Source organism: Rhyacophila brunnea, unplaced genomic scaffold (assembly GCF_057557595.1).
Source record: "Rhyacophila brunnea isolate RB1 unplaced genomic scaffold, BYU_Rbru_1.0 scaffold_13, whole genome shotgun sequence".
NCBI lineage: Eukaryota > Metazoa > Arthropoda > Insecta > Trichoptera > Rhyacophilidae > Rhyacophila > Rhyacophila brunnea.
This window is the reverse complement of record NW_028232785.1, coordinates 20,217,654-20,235,638: the sequence shown is the minus strand read 5'-3', so window position 1 is coordinate 20,235,638 and position 17,985 is coordinate 20,217,654. Positions and strand designations below refer to the sequence as shown.

The 17,985-nt window shown below is 35.1% G+C and overlaps 1 protein-coding gene across 1 annotated transcript in view; it reads right to left on the bottom strand.

The window, feature by feature from the left end:
• Positions 1-1,284, bottom strand: part of LOC147076865 (tubulin beta-1 chain-like) — a 28,192-nt gene extending 26,908 nt beyond the window's left edge. The window contains exon 1 of the mRNA XM_085940487.1: positions 1,106-1,284. Within this exon, the coding sequence (XP_085796613.1) occupies positions 1,106-1,162 (57 nt within the window). The 5' untranslated portion in view covers positions 1,163-1,284. The remainder of the gene's footprint in view (positions 1-1,105) is intronic.
• Positions 1,285-17,985: the final 16,701 nt, after the last annotated feature.

The following is a 17,985-nucleotide window of genomic DNA, read 5'->3' as shown; positions in this document are numbered from 1 at the left end:
TACTGAAGTACCACACCCTTATTCCAGCTGTATAGGTATACCGCGGCGCGAGGAACGTGGAGCGACTTGTATTGTGCGTAATCCAGTGATAGAAGTTCACAAAGCAACATTTTACTAATTAAACTGACAATATTTTGTCGAAAACAGCAATGCGTACAAAATTATAAACATACGGTCGATCGATCGATGAAAATAATCATTTGGCTTCTGAAAACGTGTTTCTCCGCAATGTTATTTCAAATGAGAAACTAACAAAATGAACGCCAAACGCGACACGTATGTAAGAAAGTGACTTTAAATTAGGCCTTGTTTTCAAAATTGGGTGTTGGTTTATAATAAAATCATGTTTTAATTTGGTTTTAAACAGGGTGATTGAGACAAAACAATATAGAAAAACGAAATTCTTAGTAAATGTTAAGTCTCATGGACATAATAAGCGGTCATCATTCTGGGAGTTTATAGAAGCCGGCCGATGACTAATTTCAATCGAAAATGACGTGTTTTATAATTGAAAATCGCCTTATTTCTCTATTTCAATGTTTTAAATATGTAATTAAGTATATAATAACCATTTTATACGTTGTAAAATGATTGATAATGCAGTAGAAACGACACAAAAACGTTTTAAAATCGGCCAGTCCAATGCGGATAATGGGTGACTAATATAAAAAAAAATACCGTTTAATTATTGCAAAATCATAGTTTTCATAACATAAAAACGACGCGGCGATTTATTTCATGGAGAGATCCACGCCGGCATGAAGATTTCGGGGTCGTTCCGTGTTGAAATCGTCGAAACAGAATCTCGACCCGGCAACATGAAATCGGCCGCAATGGACGTCGACGTACAAAAAAATCACTAAATTTCGAAAGGGAAAAAAACATGTAAAGCGTTCGCCCGTGACGGAATCAATGTGGATATATTTAAATATCCAACTGCGGCACGTCGCTAGACATGCAGACACCCCTCGTGTAATTTATAACGGGAGAAATTCCGATGTACATTTAAAGCAGGAAACGAATCGAGTCGTACTTGTGTGGAAAAAATGGTGGCGTCGCGTCGCCGCCTGTAAAAATAGATAGCGTTATTTTTTGTTTTACTGACCTTTGAGCCGATCTGATTACCGCACTGTCCGGCCTGGAGATGCACGATTTCCCTCATGTTGAAATATTAACACTTTTACTAATATAACGGAATAAAACACAAGAGATTTTGTATTGCGGTTTAGTTCTAGGTTATGCGACACACACACGTTCCCTGCGTAAGGTCTGGCGAATAAAGAGGCGGTTGCAAGATGCGATCGTCACGCCGCGACTGGTCAATTTAGGAAGTGGCTTTTATTTTACAACTGGCAACTCCGTTGCAAAACCTTGAAGATTTATCATTTATTTTCAAACTCTTCACGCTTAAAATAATTTAAATACACGAGTAATTAAACCGAATATTTTTTCAGTTGCATACAACCTAAATAATTCATTACTCTAAAATTTATTTAATTAATTTGATCCAATTTTCATACAATTTTTCAATAATGGCAATATTTTAAAAACAAAATTATTTTGTTCGCTGCTGTTGCACGACTACTTTACCTACCTATTCAATATGACGAATAATTTTTTGTAATTTCAATTAATTTAACGTCGTTGCGTCCAATAAAGTGATATATGGACGTAGACTACGAGAAAATTAAATATATATTTAAGAATGTAGTTACTATATAAAATACACATGATAGTGATTATAATTTATGAATAAATTATTTCCCGCGAAGGCAATATAACGGTTTTTTTGATAAATCGGCGGGAATATTTGATTTTTTGAATACTTTTGACAGCTCAAAGAACAGTTTAATACAGATTCTATGCTTGCCTAGTCGCACCTAGGAATATGATTTAATATTAAAAATTGTATGGTTGATATTAATAATATGTCATAATATCTACATTCAATCAAGTATATAAGTAGGTAATATAATAAAATAAAGCGTCGATGATCTATATTTTCAATTTTTAGTCTGTCAATAAATACCATTATCGTAAGCCGAAGTCGATCCACTGCTGGATGAAGGCTTCCCTGCTCTTTGCTACCATGTACATCCGCCGAACCAACGAGTTTTCGGTCGCCCTCGTGGTTGAGCACCATTGTATGACTGCCTTTGTCCATCAGCTTGAAAACCACTATCAGATCGGATACTCTTGTCTGCTTCTTTATCCATTGGTTTATTTTCTGGTCTTTCAACATCCACATTTCCATGCCACGTTTCGTTGCCTACTCGTTGTTTTTTGTTTGTTAGACTTTTATGTTTAGTTACATATTTCACATGCATACGTGAGCACTGGTAGCACACATAATTAATGACAAAAAGAGAATGAATCTTATTAAATTAAATATTAATTGAGAAACACTTTTAATTGATGCAATAGGAATCTATATAATATTATAATATACATAGATACTATGTACAGCCAGGTTCGGTTTATAAACATAACATTAGAAAACAGGCGCGTACACAGAAAAAACGTTTGGGGGAATTTCCATTTCGAAAAAATATCCATAAGTAATAATTTCGTAGTAATAATCAATAGATTCGGCGGTGGCAAGGGACGGGGTAACAAATTAATCTAGGAGATGCCACTGCTTCAACCACGGACCCCCGCACTTTTCCGAGTACATTACCCCTACCCAGACACTCCGCACTTAATGTCTAGCGATAAACACCTAACACAGGTATAACTGAGGGTATTCACCTACGAGTTATTGCGAGTTGTCGCATCCTCAAGCATCTATCGTAAACGCGTGGCCTAACGATCATAGTTATTAGGATCAGTGGGACAAAACGGCGCGGACGACTCAAATTTACACCTACGATCCTAATAAATATAACCGTTGGGCCACGCGCATTCGATAACCACTTGTGGATATGACAACTTCCAATAACACTTAGCATCTTAGCAGAAAAGTGTTTATAGAGTGACTGGGTATTAGGTAATGCAGACGGAAAAGTGCTGGGGTCCGCGGTTGAAGCGATGAGAAGCTATTATACGTAATAGGAGGGTGAGAGCCGGTTTACACGTGCATGGATTTACTGCTGTATAACAAGAAAGTGTAAACACATATTATCGTGCAAGTTGCGAGACTGCATGCATGGATAAAAAAAAATCAGCTGCTTCTGAATTTTCACGCGATATTTGCAACTTGCACGAGCAGTAGAACGCTAGTGGCGAACCTGCCGGAAAACTTACGACCTACACCGCGCAGAGCGTTTTGACGTTTAGCGATTTTCACGCGTTTCGGTTACGATGGAAGAATGAGATTGGCGAGACAGTCAGGACTTTTGCATGGATACACTGTAAACAGTTATTATTTAATTTATACACTTATTGGTGCCAGTAAATCCATGCACGTGCACATATGTGGAAGTTTGTGGCACCTTGTAGATTTTGTTAACCACATCCCCTGTCGCCGTCTTATTAAAATTCAATAATAAATTTCTATGGATATTTTTTCGAAATAGACCCTCCCCCAATTCATTATTTTAGTGTGCGCGCCTGATTACCTAGGTACCTATATAAATAATAAAACATTCCTATGTTTAATCGACCGTAAAACTATTAGGCAACTAACCACGTAGTTATATGTAAATATTAGGGGTGTTCGAATACTTCAAATAATATATCTGTTGCCAAGGCTGAAATAAACGATCCGTGAAAATGATTGAACAATCAACACATAACCTGAATAATATAAATTGATTTTATATTCATTATAGAAATAATGGAAGGGTGGTTCTGATTCATCATTCAACAAGTTAAAACGTCCATAATGTTGGTTAAAAAAAACCATTTAACATTCCCGAGATATTTTTTACGAACGTTTCCGTTCATTGATTGAATAATAAAATGTTACGAAGGGTTGTTTTTTTTACTTTACCTTGTTTTAAGGGTGGTTTTATTACATTTTTTCTATATAATGCTATAAAAAACAACTACCTATCGTGGGAATTAGTGTATTATTATTTATTAGCAGAATGTTAGTGTTTTTTTACATTATTGAAAACGTGATAAAAATCAAAGTCATCAATTTTTATAAAAAAATCACTAGTCATACCTATTACTTATTTTTATTAAAAAAAAATCGGTGTGTGTGTACTTATGTACGCGCGTTAGAAGTTATACTTCTTTGGCGTAACAAAACAAAAACAAAACTTGTGATAAACTAGATTCTTTGACTAGCTCTTAATTATCTTGTTAAATTACACACTCAAGAAAAAGGACTGCTTATTGGAACGCCGTTGGTTTATTTCTATACACTTTAACTTATATTACTAAATTATATAATGGTTTCTCATTGTTTTTATTTTTAAAGTAACAACTGTCACTCTGATGTTTAATAGTTTGTTTACGTAAGGAATTGCAAATGGCCGAAAATAATAAATTCGCTGCCTAGGCAACGGAACACTTCTAAACTATAATATTATACTGTATAATCGTCACGATTTCAGTATAATACTGTGGCGTAAAGGTAGTGTGTTCGGCTGATAACCGAACAATCGGTGGTTCGAATCCAAAACGAGTGCGTTTTTTTTCGTGTGAAAACATAAATTATGTGTTACATGTCACACGCCAAAAATACACTCTGATCTGATTTACCAAACGCGCCAAAAGAAGTATAACTTCAAAAAACAATTTTAATTACAGATTGAGTTTAGCTTTCTGGTGCTTACTCGGTGAAAGTTGTTCACCAACACAAAGAATTAATACTCAATTTCCCATTCGTCGTGAAAATTATTAAATGTTGCTCTTCATTTGGGCACTTATTGTCAAACTATTCTCTTACTGCGCAAAGAGCCTACTGCGTGACAAGTATAAGATTAAGCTACGCCTCAGTTTAAAGCGCGGCGATTGGGATCATCTCTTTTTCTCACTCCTGCGGCAGGCCGTGAGTGATGTAATATGAATCAAGTGATACGATAAGGTCACGTGGGTTTCCTTTCCTCGTGGTTAATTTGAAAATGACTGTTACATAAGTTGGTTAAGGAAATAAAAATAGTTGAAATTTAATGGTTAATAATTATTCTTCCCCTTCAAAACCTCAATTAAATCATAATTATTATCTACTTATTTTATAACCGAATGTAGGTATCTACCTATACGCGTTATAATTTTTCACAATTCAAGAAAAATCTCACGTTGGACATCTGGTTACATGTAAATTGAACGTATTACATTTCGCCGTACCACAGTTCACCGTGAGCTGTCTTACCGGAAATAGATGGCCGTATAGCATTGAAATCAACAAACAACATATTTTTCTTGGAGCATTGGAGACAGTGGGTATGTTCCACTTTTATTAGATACAATAAGAACATTCACATGATACTAATCGTATCAAATATGAGTATTTGATACTTACGACCCCCTACCAGAATTTTATATAAATTATACGATATGAATACATTTCTAAATTACTTACCTACCTACCAATTTATTCCCTCTCTTGTATTCCGATGTTTATCATTAGGTATCTACCTACGCAGGTATTTTTAAGTGCCTTATTTGAACATGAATTTGATCTCAATACTATACGGCCAACTGCATGGCCCCCACAACGGGGGGGGCTGACAGGGCTCTAGCCCAGGGACCCGGGCTCAGGGGGAGCCCGGCGTGGCGGGTTAATCAGATATTTAAGATAAACACACATCACAAATTTGCTCTAATAGTAGGTAAAAAAAGCGCTATTTCACGACAGAGAATTTTACATTTAAAAAATGAGGTCGTAAGATGCATTTTGATTGTGTTGATACTTGTCAACTACATAATTCAAGTAGATGTATTAAAACTACTTGCTGTAAAAGGCCCTTACTTTTACCTCTAGCACAATTTTGAAAATACTTCTGTTGTGCTTCACACATGCCATTAAACTTTGCGATAGGTAGGGGGGCCCGCCGAAGATCCTGGTCGGGGGGGGGGGGGGGCGTTTTAGGATGTGGGGGCCATGGCCAACTGCATACGTACAAATTTTCGGGCATGACAGAATGCATTCAACATTAGCGTTGGTTGCAACGATATGGCATGGACCTACGTCAGCGAACACCTCCTCATTAATCAGTCATCACACTCGTCTAAGTCTAGCAGTGGCGAAGACTCCATACTAGGCGATTATTTAAAGCCTACCTTCTATTTTTTAATTGATATTGACATATTTATAATATAATCACTTCATTATTTTATTTTATATTCTATAAAAATAATTTATTCTGCCAACGATAAACAATTACACAGATTACAAAACAATCTGCAAAGGTTTTAAAAAATATACCACAGCGCGCCATCTGTCTTGACGTAAATAAAGGTCGGATTATGTGTGAAATAATTCTGATTTTTTTTTCATATTATGTACGCCACGCAACCTTCGCCAGGCTGTCGAATTGTATGAAATAAGGTAAGCTCCTATCGCAGAGCCTAAAACATTCGCGCATAATATTGTTATCACGACTGCACTTTGTCCAATATAATATTAATAATTAGATTAGAATTAATAACTAAAAAAAAAATTCTATGGCTTTTAATCGAATATTAATAAATATAGATTGTTTTTAAAAATAAAAATAGATTTTATGTAATGATTTGTGATTGGTATAAATGATTTGAAAAATACGTAGGTACCTAATTTAAACACATCGCTCAATGTTATGTCGTCAGTGAGTTTTGAAGTTTCATTGAATTAGTCAAGTGTGTCGTTGTCATTAGTGTGTACCTACCTAATATCGTATAATCTTATTTCTCGTAAGTATACCTGACATGAGTGCTCTTTTTATCAGATCTCCACAGCCTACCTCTTTCCAAAAGTCTCCTTTCGTCACTGAAGTCTAGCTAGAGTCTAGTCTGATCCTTTTAAGATATTTCGTGACGAATTTTAATCTCACATTTCTTTCCTTTGGATGAATTTACGCTAATGCAGTTTTAGTTTATAAATTCAATTTCCACACGATGTCAAAATCGAAATTACTCTAAGCACAACAATATGTTAAATACCTATGTAATTACAATTAAGAGCATACTTCAGTGAAACGGCAAATAATTTTCAACTATAGGTGCGACGAAATTTTGCACTCGCTGGCAATCGGAGAGCGAAAGTAGAGCTGTAACCACGTCAATTTGTTTCGTGATGGCGACGGGGGTATTAATTCTTAAATCGTGCAAAGATGACTAAAAAACGTTACCCATTTACTTGAAAAGAAAACATGTCAATGAATATATTATTATTGTTACTAATAGAACAATAAACAGAACATTAAATGGATGCATGTTGGTTTTTTTATGATTAATTATGTTTTGTTCTGCAGGCGTCGTTTGCACAATCTTTGCGTCGCGTAGTCACGATCGTTTTAGACCATGCCCCAGCTGAAGCACCTATAGCCTAATTAATTACAACTTCATTTCGATGAAAAGAAAAAAAAAAGATGAAATGAAAGTGTCAATCGTATGCATTTTTATACCAATTCCAAATCGAAGTGACATTTATTTTCATAAGTGGTTTATTTATTCTGATAATAGTCGCCGAGGCGTCATTTATGTGAGATATTTATTAAGTATGTTAAAATATTGATAAAATATAATATATATTTCCGTCGATGAATTTACTGTAATACGGTCAACTGCATAATATATACAGATTTCCGAATACAGTCTGCCAGTAGCGAAGGGTGGAGGTAGGCTGTTAAGATCCGCCATAAATAGTGCACATTAAACTTTGTTTAGTCATACGTATTTGTTTTTATTAAACTGAGACTACAATAATTATTTTTAACTGATGGTATTGGTTAGTTTTAAAAAATCAATTAATCCCTGCCTAAACCAAATCATAATAGTTTGGTATATTTTGGACGATACGACAAAATTGTGCACACTTTTTCATTCATATTTTTATTTTTTGTTTTCGTATACCTCGTATTATAATTATTGTTGGTTCATTTTTTATATTAATTAACCCTGCTTAAACCAAACTACAATAGATAACAAATATTATTCTATCTGTAAAATATTCGAAGTGATTTGATTTAATTGCATAATTTTAGATATTTTATAGATAGATATATAGTATTTTTTGACTATTATATATTATTATGGCTTGGTTTTCGCATGGTTTAATTGAATTTTAAAAACTAACTAGCACCACCTGTAAACTGTAGTCTTGTTTCAATGAAAACAGATACGTATGACTGACAAAGCTTAGTGTGCACTATTTATGGCAGATCTTAACCAGTGATGTCCCGTGGGGGTAGGCAGATTGAGCGTCGAATGGGGGCGGCAGTTACTCGAAGGGCGGCAAATCGAGGAGAATCATTTGGTATCTATAGAAATAGCTATCTACACTTAGTAATAACGAAAATATCTTTCCATTAAAAAATTCAGTTTACTGGTTGGAAACAAAATGTATTAAATGACATAAAAGGTTTAATAAGACTGTATTTTTTTTTCTCGAGTTCGAGATGTCTAGTTTACTTCCGTTTCCCTTCGACTTCTATGGTGACTAGAAACGACACGTGCGCGGATGATACAAAATACTGTATAAAAAATGGGATGACATTGTGGTGCTGCCCAGGGGCGGCATTTCGTCTAGGGACGTTGCTGATCTTAACAGCATACCTCCCCTCCACCCTTAGCCACTGCGTTCTGCTCCAGAAGAAGCTTCAACATCTTTGGTTGCAGCGAATTTTAGTTTTTGTTGCTTCATTTTTTTATATTTAAATTGCTTCCACAATATAAACATTTCTTCAACGTCTTTGGTTAGGCCCTTAAATGTTTATAGGCCCTGTGGTGTACAATTGTGAATAATGGGTAAAACATAAACGGCCTCGCATTAGAGTGACATCAAGTTGTGAGTACCTATAGACCAGGCTTAGCGAACCTTTTTACGAATGCATGCCAAAATTTCCTAAATATTATTTGTCGACCATCTGACGTGCCAAGCAGTTTTTCATGAAGAAAAAAAAACAGTTTTTTAGGAATTCTATTAAAAAATGATAATATTATAGATTCTAGATACTACACACAAAACATAGCACACATAATATTATTAAAGTTATTATTATTACAGTTTGTTCAATTCTGCCAAAATTATTACTACTAGCTCCACCTAGTTTTTGTTTCTTATTTAGTACACCCATTTCTTGGGTAGAAACGTTTTTTTTGATACTGTATTACTTAGTTGCTCCGATCAGATGAGGCATTCTCTCGCTACAGTGTCTCAAACATTGTACATCGACCAAAATCAGAGGTTCGCGGTGCGCCTTCCTCCGCCGCCTGATGAAGTCAGTGCGATAATATTATTTGTGACACATAAATCCTAAGGACCGACCTATTCAATTATATATTTACATTACATGTAATGCTCATTCTTGAAGAGTATTTAGGCTGCGCGCAGACGGCAAAGCGAAGTTTCGGATTCATCCGCCAAACGTCGTTTACGGGTCGAATGCGTTTTGTTTGCGTTTCGTTTACGGCGATATATCGACGATGCTGTCCAAACATCTGGACAGAGAAAACACAGTTTTCAAGGAGATTCATAAACGCCTTTTTTTTAAACTGCACCCTGCTGCGAGAGTATTTATCTCTCATTACAGTGGTGTACAAGGGTAAATAAATCAATATAAAATCAGTACATAATATTGCATTATACCTACATTTATTTTCCCACTATTGCTTCTTTTGGAGCTGGACTGTTTTATATCGATAGCGTTTTGAAAATTACCTATTATTGTGCCTATTATGTATCATCATAAACTTTGTCTGATCAATACTATCGACCGAGGGTACTTGATGGAGTTTGAATTTAAATTATAATTGATTTAAGTTTTGTACTATTATTATTTATTAATACAATAAAAAAAAAAGATTATAAGTGAATACACGAAGAAAGGGTAAAAACCTTATTACCTAGATACCCACTAAGTAAAGGATGAAGTATAAAAACATAATATTGTGAATAATTTGAATACTTGCATTGTTTCTAAAAACTTGTTGTAAATACTATTAATACATTCGGTAGGTAAGCAGTTTTACAAAATAAAATAAAAAGTTTTGACACAGCACAGCTATGAGAAGAAGTATTTCATCAGAAGAAAGGCTCGCCATAACTAGAAGGTAAACTAAACTAAACTAAAAAATATACATATACCTATACAAGTACATAGGCACATACCTATCAATAGTAGTAGGTAGGTATTCATTATTCTCACTACAATATATTATTATTGGTACCCGTTTACATTTTAGTGTATATATATATAGATCATCTAGATGAACAGATTTTAAGGGAGATATTTCAAATGTTTATTTATAATATGTGACAAAACAGAACACCCGGAAAAAACCTGGCTGTTCTGTTTTATCATGTTCTGTATTGTTATTGTTTTGTTTTGTCATGTTCTGTTTTGTCATGTTCTATTTTGTCATGTTCTGTTTTGTATTTTTTTTACAATGCGATCTGTCATTATTGGATTAGTTTCGTCGTTTCCGTTTGCGAATCGATTGGTAAATATTAGTTGTAAAAATAATATTAAAACCGAAGAAAATGGTTACCTACGTGTAAATTGTACGTACTTATAACATTTCACCGGAGCACAGTTCACCGTGAGCTTTCTTCAGTGACGTCCCTAGATAAAATGCCTCCCCTGGACAGCGCCAAAATACCACCACATTTTTTTATACAGTATTTTTCATCATCCACGAACCTGTCGTTTCTGATCACCAAAGACGTCGAAGGGCAACGGAAGTAAACTAGACATTTTCATTTTTTTTTTTTTTTTAAACATATTGTGGACATTACAAATTATAAGTTTAAGACGTTCACAACATGACATTTAGAAACAAAGACATATAAATATAACAGTAGATACCTATTACATAAAAAAGAGATATATCAAGATAGGTACAAGGAAGTACACCGGATGAGTTAAGCAGACCCTATTTTAAGAATTAATAAAACAACATCCACCTAAACTCATTCTCACGTAGGTGGAATATATCAACACCCGAAGCAATTTCGTTGAACATAGTTATCGCTCTCCCAATTGGCATTACCAGTGGCAGGTTGGTTCTGCACCTTGGGAGAATAAACAACTGATGGTCTCTATTTCTAAGATAGTTATCAGGGACACACAGGTCAACACTGCCCAGAATGGCAGAGTTCTCATATATACCTCGTATAAGTCAAAAAAATACAGTCCTGTTAAACCTTTTATGTTAATTAATACATTTTGTTTCCAACCAGTGAGCTGAATTTTTAATGGAAAGATATTTTCGTTATTACTAAGTTTAAGTGGGTAGCTATTTCTATATATACTTTGGTACTGTTATTGTACTATACTTTATAATATATTATCCTCGATTTGCCGCCCTTCGAGTAACTGCCGCCCCCAAGCGACGCTCAATCTGCCTACCCCCATGGGACGTCACTGGCTTTCTTATCGGAAAGAGATGGTCATGTACTATGTTGCAATGACATATTCTATGTTGTCTGTATTTCTAATTTAATTGCATACATTTATTTTCTACTGTCTTTCCCTTGTATCCTGGTAGTTTTTATTATCTACGCATTTTGTAAGTGTTTTAGGTGTAAGTCAGTTTATATGAAGACAGGCGGGAACCGCGTCAGTTTTCATAGCCGAATTTGACAACATTCATGAATTATTCAAGAATGAAAACCTAACCCAACCTAATGTAATTAAATCTAGCCTAACATAACAAATAACCCAGTATATCGGCAAATTTCAACCGACAAGAATCGTATTTTATTTAGACACGCATTTTATCTCAGTACTATACGACCCGAAGAGGTTGGACGGTCTTTATACGACCATATTACATTTCCGATACAACATTTCACGGTGAAGTGTGAAACGGAAAACTGCATTCATATAGAAAATACGCATAGCTATGTCGTCATTATTTTTTAATATTATAAATATTTGTAAGATTTATTTTTTTAAATAATTACTTACCTATAGGTATTTTTTTCTTTCTTCAAAATAACACATTCGCTTGCCATGCAAAATCACCTCGTTCAGTGTCGCCAACCATACTATAACTATAGTATTTGTACTATAATTTTGGTCCGCGTACTATGTACGATATAAAACAGGTATAGTTCGCCCAAAATACTATAATTTTGAATATAAGAAAAAATATGTAAAAATTACTAAAATTTCGACATATCCGTTAAATAAATTGTTGCATAGTACTATAATTTTGCAATATAAGAAGATTTGGTGAACTTGGAAAAAAAATAGCTCGAAAAATGTTTTTTTTTTTAATTCTTCGGTAAGCATTTTTGGTTTGAAGAGGTACCTAAATAAAAAGGGGTCTCGGAGTTTCTCAAATTCTTCGTTATTTTTTTTCTGAGAAACAAAAAACTTATATATTTTGAACAGATGATAATGCGTACTATATTTTTCCCCCAAATACTATAATTTTGGAGGCTCTGTACTATAATTCCACTTTGAAAAGATGGCAACACTGCCTCGTGTGCCATATGTTCGCCATCGCTGGTATAGACTGTACATATTGTAACGTGTAATTATTTTTAATACGGATACATCAGATAAAATACCTACATGTCATTGAAGTTTTAGTCTAAATTGAAATAGGTATATACCTACTAGTATATAGATAGTAATATCCTACCGAGGTATTAGAATAATGCGACGTGGGAGTAAAGTAAACACATAGAACTCTATTGAGCAACTTCAAATCTGTTATGTACGTGATGATCTCATGTAGGTAACTGATAAGTGTTTCTGATTAGAATCGTTTCGGTCGAACTAAGTTTGAGAATCGTTACACTGACAGATTGTGATCGAATCCGTATATCGTCGGTGTTTTGTAAAAAAGGCTAATTAACCAAAATGCTTTTTTACAGGAGGAGGATTTTTAGCATTTGTAATTTATTTATTAATTACCTGTATATGATTAGGGAATCCAATCCCGAGCCAAAATTCTGATCCCGGGATTTCGGGATTACAATTTGACAATCCCGGGATCCCGGGACTGGTCCCGGGATTGACATTTTTTCCATTGTTAATATAAAATTTTTATATTTACAAATAACATTGATAAAATCGGTCAAAAATAAATCTAGTATAATTTATACTATTTAAGACATTTATTGTTAATATTGTATACGTTCAATCTTGGAAATACGCAATTTTAATAATAATGTGAATTTAATATTAGATTGCTGTTTCTGATAGTAAAGACTTAATGAATGTATTAGCGAGATTTAAAATAGTAAAGCAAATAATCATGGCGTACTTATGCTCTTTCCGCTTCATACATCTAATTAGTCAGACAAACATGAAACTGCCGTAAAACGTATGATATCATCGTGGAATTACTTTGTTAACAGTGCGAAGTATTGTTTTTTTTCCAATCTTTCCAATTTTAATAATTTATGTGAAAAAATAAAATGAATCGGCAACCTACACATGGGTATAAATCAAACTTCATTCAAACTCAGTTTATTTCTAATGTAGTTATTTTTTATTAAAAATATTTTTTCTGTTATATTTTCGCTTTCATTTTATTTTCCATAAAAATTGATAAAAAATCAATCCCGAAATCCCGGGATTATGTTAATCAATCCCGGGATTCATAGGTATCGAAAATAGCTCGGGATCCCGGGATTGGAATCCCTATATATGATTATTATTTATATGATGAGCAGATTGAGCGTCGCTTGGGGGCGGCAGTCACTCGAAGGGCGGCAATTCGTGGAGAATCATTTGGTATAATATATAGAAATAGGCACCTAAACTTAGCAATAACGAAAATATCTTTCCACTAAAAAAAACAGCTCAGTGGTTGGCAACAAAATGTATTAATTAACATAAAAGGTTTAACAGTAAAGTTGTCAGGTGTATCTTTTAAGGACCTCAGACTCTGGTGATTTGTGTAAGACGTGTCTAACTTAGTTATATTATATTTATGCGCTTTTTATATCTAAATTTAATTTTGTATGTTTTAGTGGTATTATTTTGTTAGTAGTGTGTACATACAACACATTTTTTAGATATTGGAGTCATGGAAGTATGGTAAAAAATACTGCACAAAAAATGGGGCGGAATTTTGGCGCTGCCTAGGGGCGGCATTTTGTCTAGGCACGTCACTGATGATTATAAATGTCTAAACAAGTTTATAATAAAGCTTAGAAAGAATACTGTCCAGTGGCGCACCCAGGATTTACTATTGGGGGGGGCCAAGGAGGAGAATGTAAATTAGTCCCATAGGCTCTTTTTCTTCTTCACACCCTAATTTCTCGTTTATCGGCCTTTAGTCTATTGCACTCGGTGTACCAACACCATGGTTCCCACATCCCATGAAATGGGCCCTCAGGCTAGGATATTTGGCGGCCCCTCTACCTACCGCTAAGAGAAAAGGCAGTGTGAAACACTACATTAACGTTGTTGAAATTGTGTTTTAGTACAAATAGTGATCTCATACAGTGAATTATTGGCGATTTTTAATACATCTACTTTAATAATGGAGCTGCCGAGTATCGACACATAATAATCAAAAAATATATTGCACAATTATATAATTGAAAATGTTCATGGCCATGAAGTATAATAGCACCGCAGGCGACTTTTTTTACTATTAAAGCTAATTTATGATGTGTGTTTATCTCACTTATCTGGTTAACCTGACACGCCGGGCCCCCCACAGCCCGGGCCCTCAGGCTAGAGCCCTGTTAGCCCTTCCCAGCCATGACCTACACCACTCCGGAATTCGGGTGGACACCGAGAATTTTTTGACAGTTCCATTAGGGATTAGGTTTTTTAGAAACCCAGACATTTATTAGTGTTTCGAAATTTTTGTGTTAGAAATTAAAATCTAAGAATTTTTTCTAAAAAGGGTGCTGGAGAATTACAAATCATTTTTTTCCGTGTTTTTATTTGTCTAAGCCCAATGTATAGTTTATCGGCTTTCAATTTCAATGTATAAAATCATTCTGATAATTTTCATGTTTGGGGGGTGCCAGGGCCCTTTGCCCCCCCCCTGGGTGCGCCACTGATACTGTCTTTAGGTATAATAGGCTTTATAATATAATATTTTAAAAGGTCTAATATGTCACATTCGCTTTTTATCCGTGACACTAAACTAAGGGGATATTCGCCCTTACGATTATCATTTGTAAGTGCCTACTTTCCTGTGGAGATACCTACAAATTTGCCGTTTTTACACAATAAAGCTAGTGAGGCACATTTGTTGTTTTTTCATTAAAATCTCAATTTCGCCAAAATGGTTGATTCGCCCTTTTTACAAAACACCGACGATATCCTACTTAATTATAGAGACGCACTTTCTTTCGTGATTCGTCGACTTGAGACGAAAGTATACAGGAAAAGCCACAGTGTCAGGCCGGAAAGTGGTCGTGGCATGACCCCCACAAGGAGTGGGCTGACATAAACATAAATAAACACACATCACAAATTTGTTCAAATAGTAGAAAACACGACTGCGGCGCTATTTTACTTAAGTAATGACAATTATCGAAGGAAATCCAGGGGGGAAAAGGCCGGTGGGAAAGCCACGCACACGATAGGGTGATAACATTACAAAAGATGCCAACCAGCTGCTAAAAATCAGGAACTGGAAAAGACGTGCGGAGGACCGTTCCGGCTGGAGGACGGTGGTGGTGGAGGCCAGGACTCGACTTGAGCTGTAGCGCCATCGAAGAAGAAGAAGAATGATGACAATCATTAACATTTTAAAATAAGTATGATGCACTTTTTGATTATTGTCTGTCGATACTCAACAATCCAAGTGGTTGCATTCCCTTAATTTTACCATTTGGAAAACGCTACTGTGGAACGTCACAACGCCTTTAACCTTAGCCATAGGTAGGGGGGCCCGCCAAAGGCCCCGCATCACGATGTGGGGGGCATGGGTCGTTGCAGTGACGTCCTTAGGGAAAGTGGGGCCCTTAGGATTACTTAGAATGCCTTCCGTTTTCAGTAAAGTTGTAGTCTCAAATTGTATGCAAACAAATGCATTATTTAGTTTCTGTTATCTTAAACACACAAATCCAACAAAAATCTTTACAAACAAAATGATCAACACAATATTATCAACTATCTACCGAGGATTAGAGCATTTCACGAAACCCATTCCCAGACAAGAGTAATTTTAGGTAAGTTGAGGTCTGGGGCACTAATATGCTTGGAAGCCCCTTATTGAAAATGTTGCTTCTATGTTAAATTAATTAATTAGAATACATAGAAAAAATATAAAAGTAGATATAGGTATATATTCTTTATAAGATGGTCCAAAAGGTCCAATGACAGTACCTAGCATGGCCCCCACAAGGGGGGGCTGACAGGGCTCTAGCCTGGGTGCCCGGCGTGGTCGAATAGTTAAGTAAGATAACCATACACCACAAATTTGGTGTAATATTGAAAAAAGTCGCCTGCTTATTATTTTACTTAAAAAATATTAACATTTAAAATGACTGTGCTACGCACTTAAGTGTAGGTAATAATATATTATGATGATTGATATAAAGGGGGTACATGCTCAGCGTAGGTCAAAATGGAACTTTTATTGCATTTTCAAACCATGATCCTGGACATTCCTTAAACGTCGTAGATAATCTATTTATAAAATTTTGAAGCCTTGTTATCCTTTATATTTATTTTAAACATTTGATGACTGCAAAAAGTATTTTTATCACATAAAATAGTGTTATTTTAAACCTCTCGCTCTAATGTTTAGAATATAGTCATATTTCAGTACATGAATGTGCAGCGGTGTTAAGATTTTTTACATTTATTAATTTTTAAACGCATTTATAAAACCATTAGTATAATTTATGACGAGATAATTTTTGTAAAATATTTACGATAAAAAATTATATTGATACTCTCTGTGATCCCAAATTTGACAAGAATTAGGCATTTTATTATTCAAAAAATGGGCAAGATTAACACATTTGAAGATAATTCTAAAGATACTTATTATAAGCTATGTCTTTGAGCATTCAAGTGTAATAAACATTCTACGAATAATGATTGCTTTATAATAATTATTGACCTAAGTATAAGGTAGTGTTTTTTTGAAATACGCCATTTCTTTTGTCATTCCCCATTGGTTAAGCTACGACATACGGCCGTATCCATAAATTGACAAACTAAAATTGAAGTAGGGAGTAAGATCATGTTACGAGTAACGCGCGTGTTTTATTTTCTAGTTATTTTTAGTGTATTTCTTGACTAATGACATTGACTATTTATCCAATATGATGAAGGTTAGCAAGTTACTTGACTGTAATCAGTGCTTCATAATATGATGCCAAGTAGTGCCGACAACTCGATAATTCTTGATTTATTTAAAAATACAAAGTATCGCAAAACAAACGAAATACCTACCTACCCATAATCCACGGAATACCAGTTGGGGAGCACTACTGTAGATCATCACACTGCCCTTAACCTTAGCGATATGTAGGGGGCCCGCCAAACATCTTGGCCTGGGGGCCCACTTCAGTATGTGGGGATCATGGTACTTAGTATAGTGAAACAGTAGTGTATTTAGTACGTAATATAAGTGAAACAATCACATACACCCAGGGTTTGAGAAAATCACATAAAATATATTGTGACCTCGCTTGGAATTGAACCCGGAAGTCCTGGATAAAATACTACCGCATCACGCACTGCACTACGAGAGCTGCCATTGGATATTACAGTATAAACATTCGATAGGCTACTAGGATATCTTGCTTCTGTTATTGAAGGTAAACGAAAAAGTATGGTACCTGTTCCGTGGTTGAAGCGACGTGAAACTAAAGTAGTAGGCGAAATAAATGTGGAAGTAAGTGACATTATAAAATATTTACGGAACCTCCAAACCATTTTTCTTTGTGCGCGCCTGGTGCATGATGACCTCAGTTTGTGGTAACTGCTCCTGAGGCATTCCCAGTCGTAG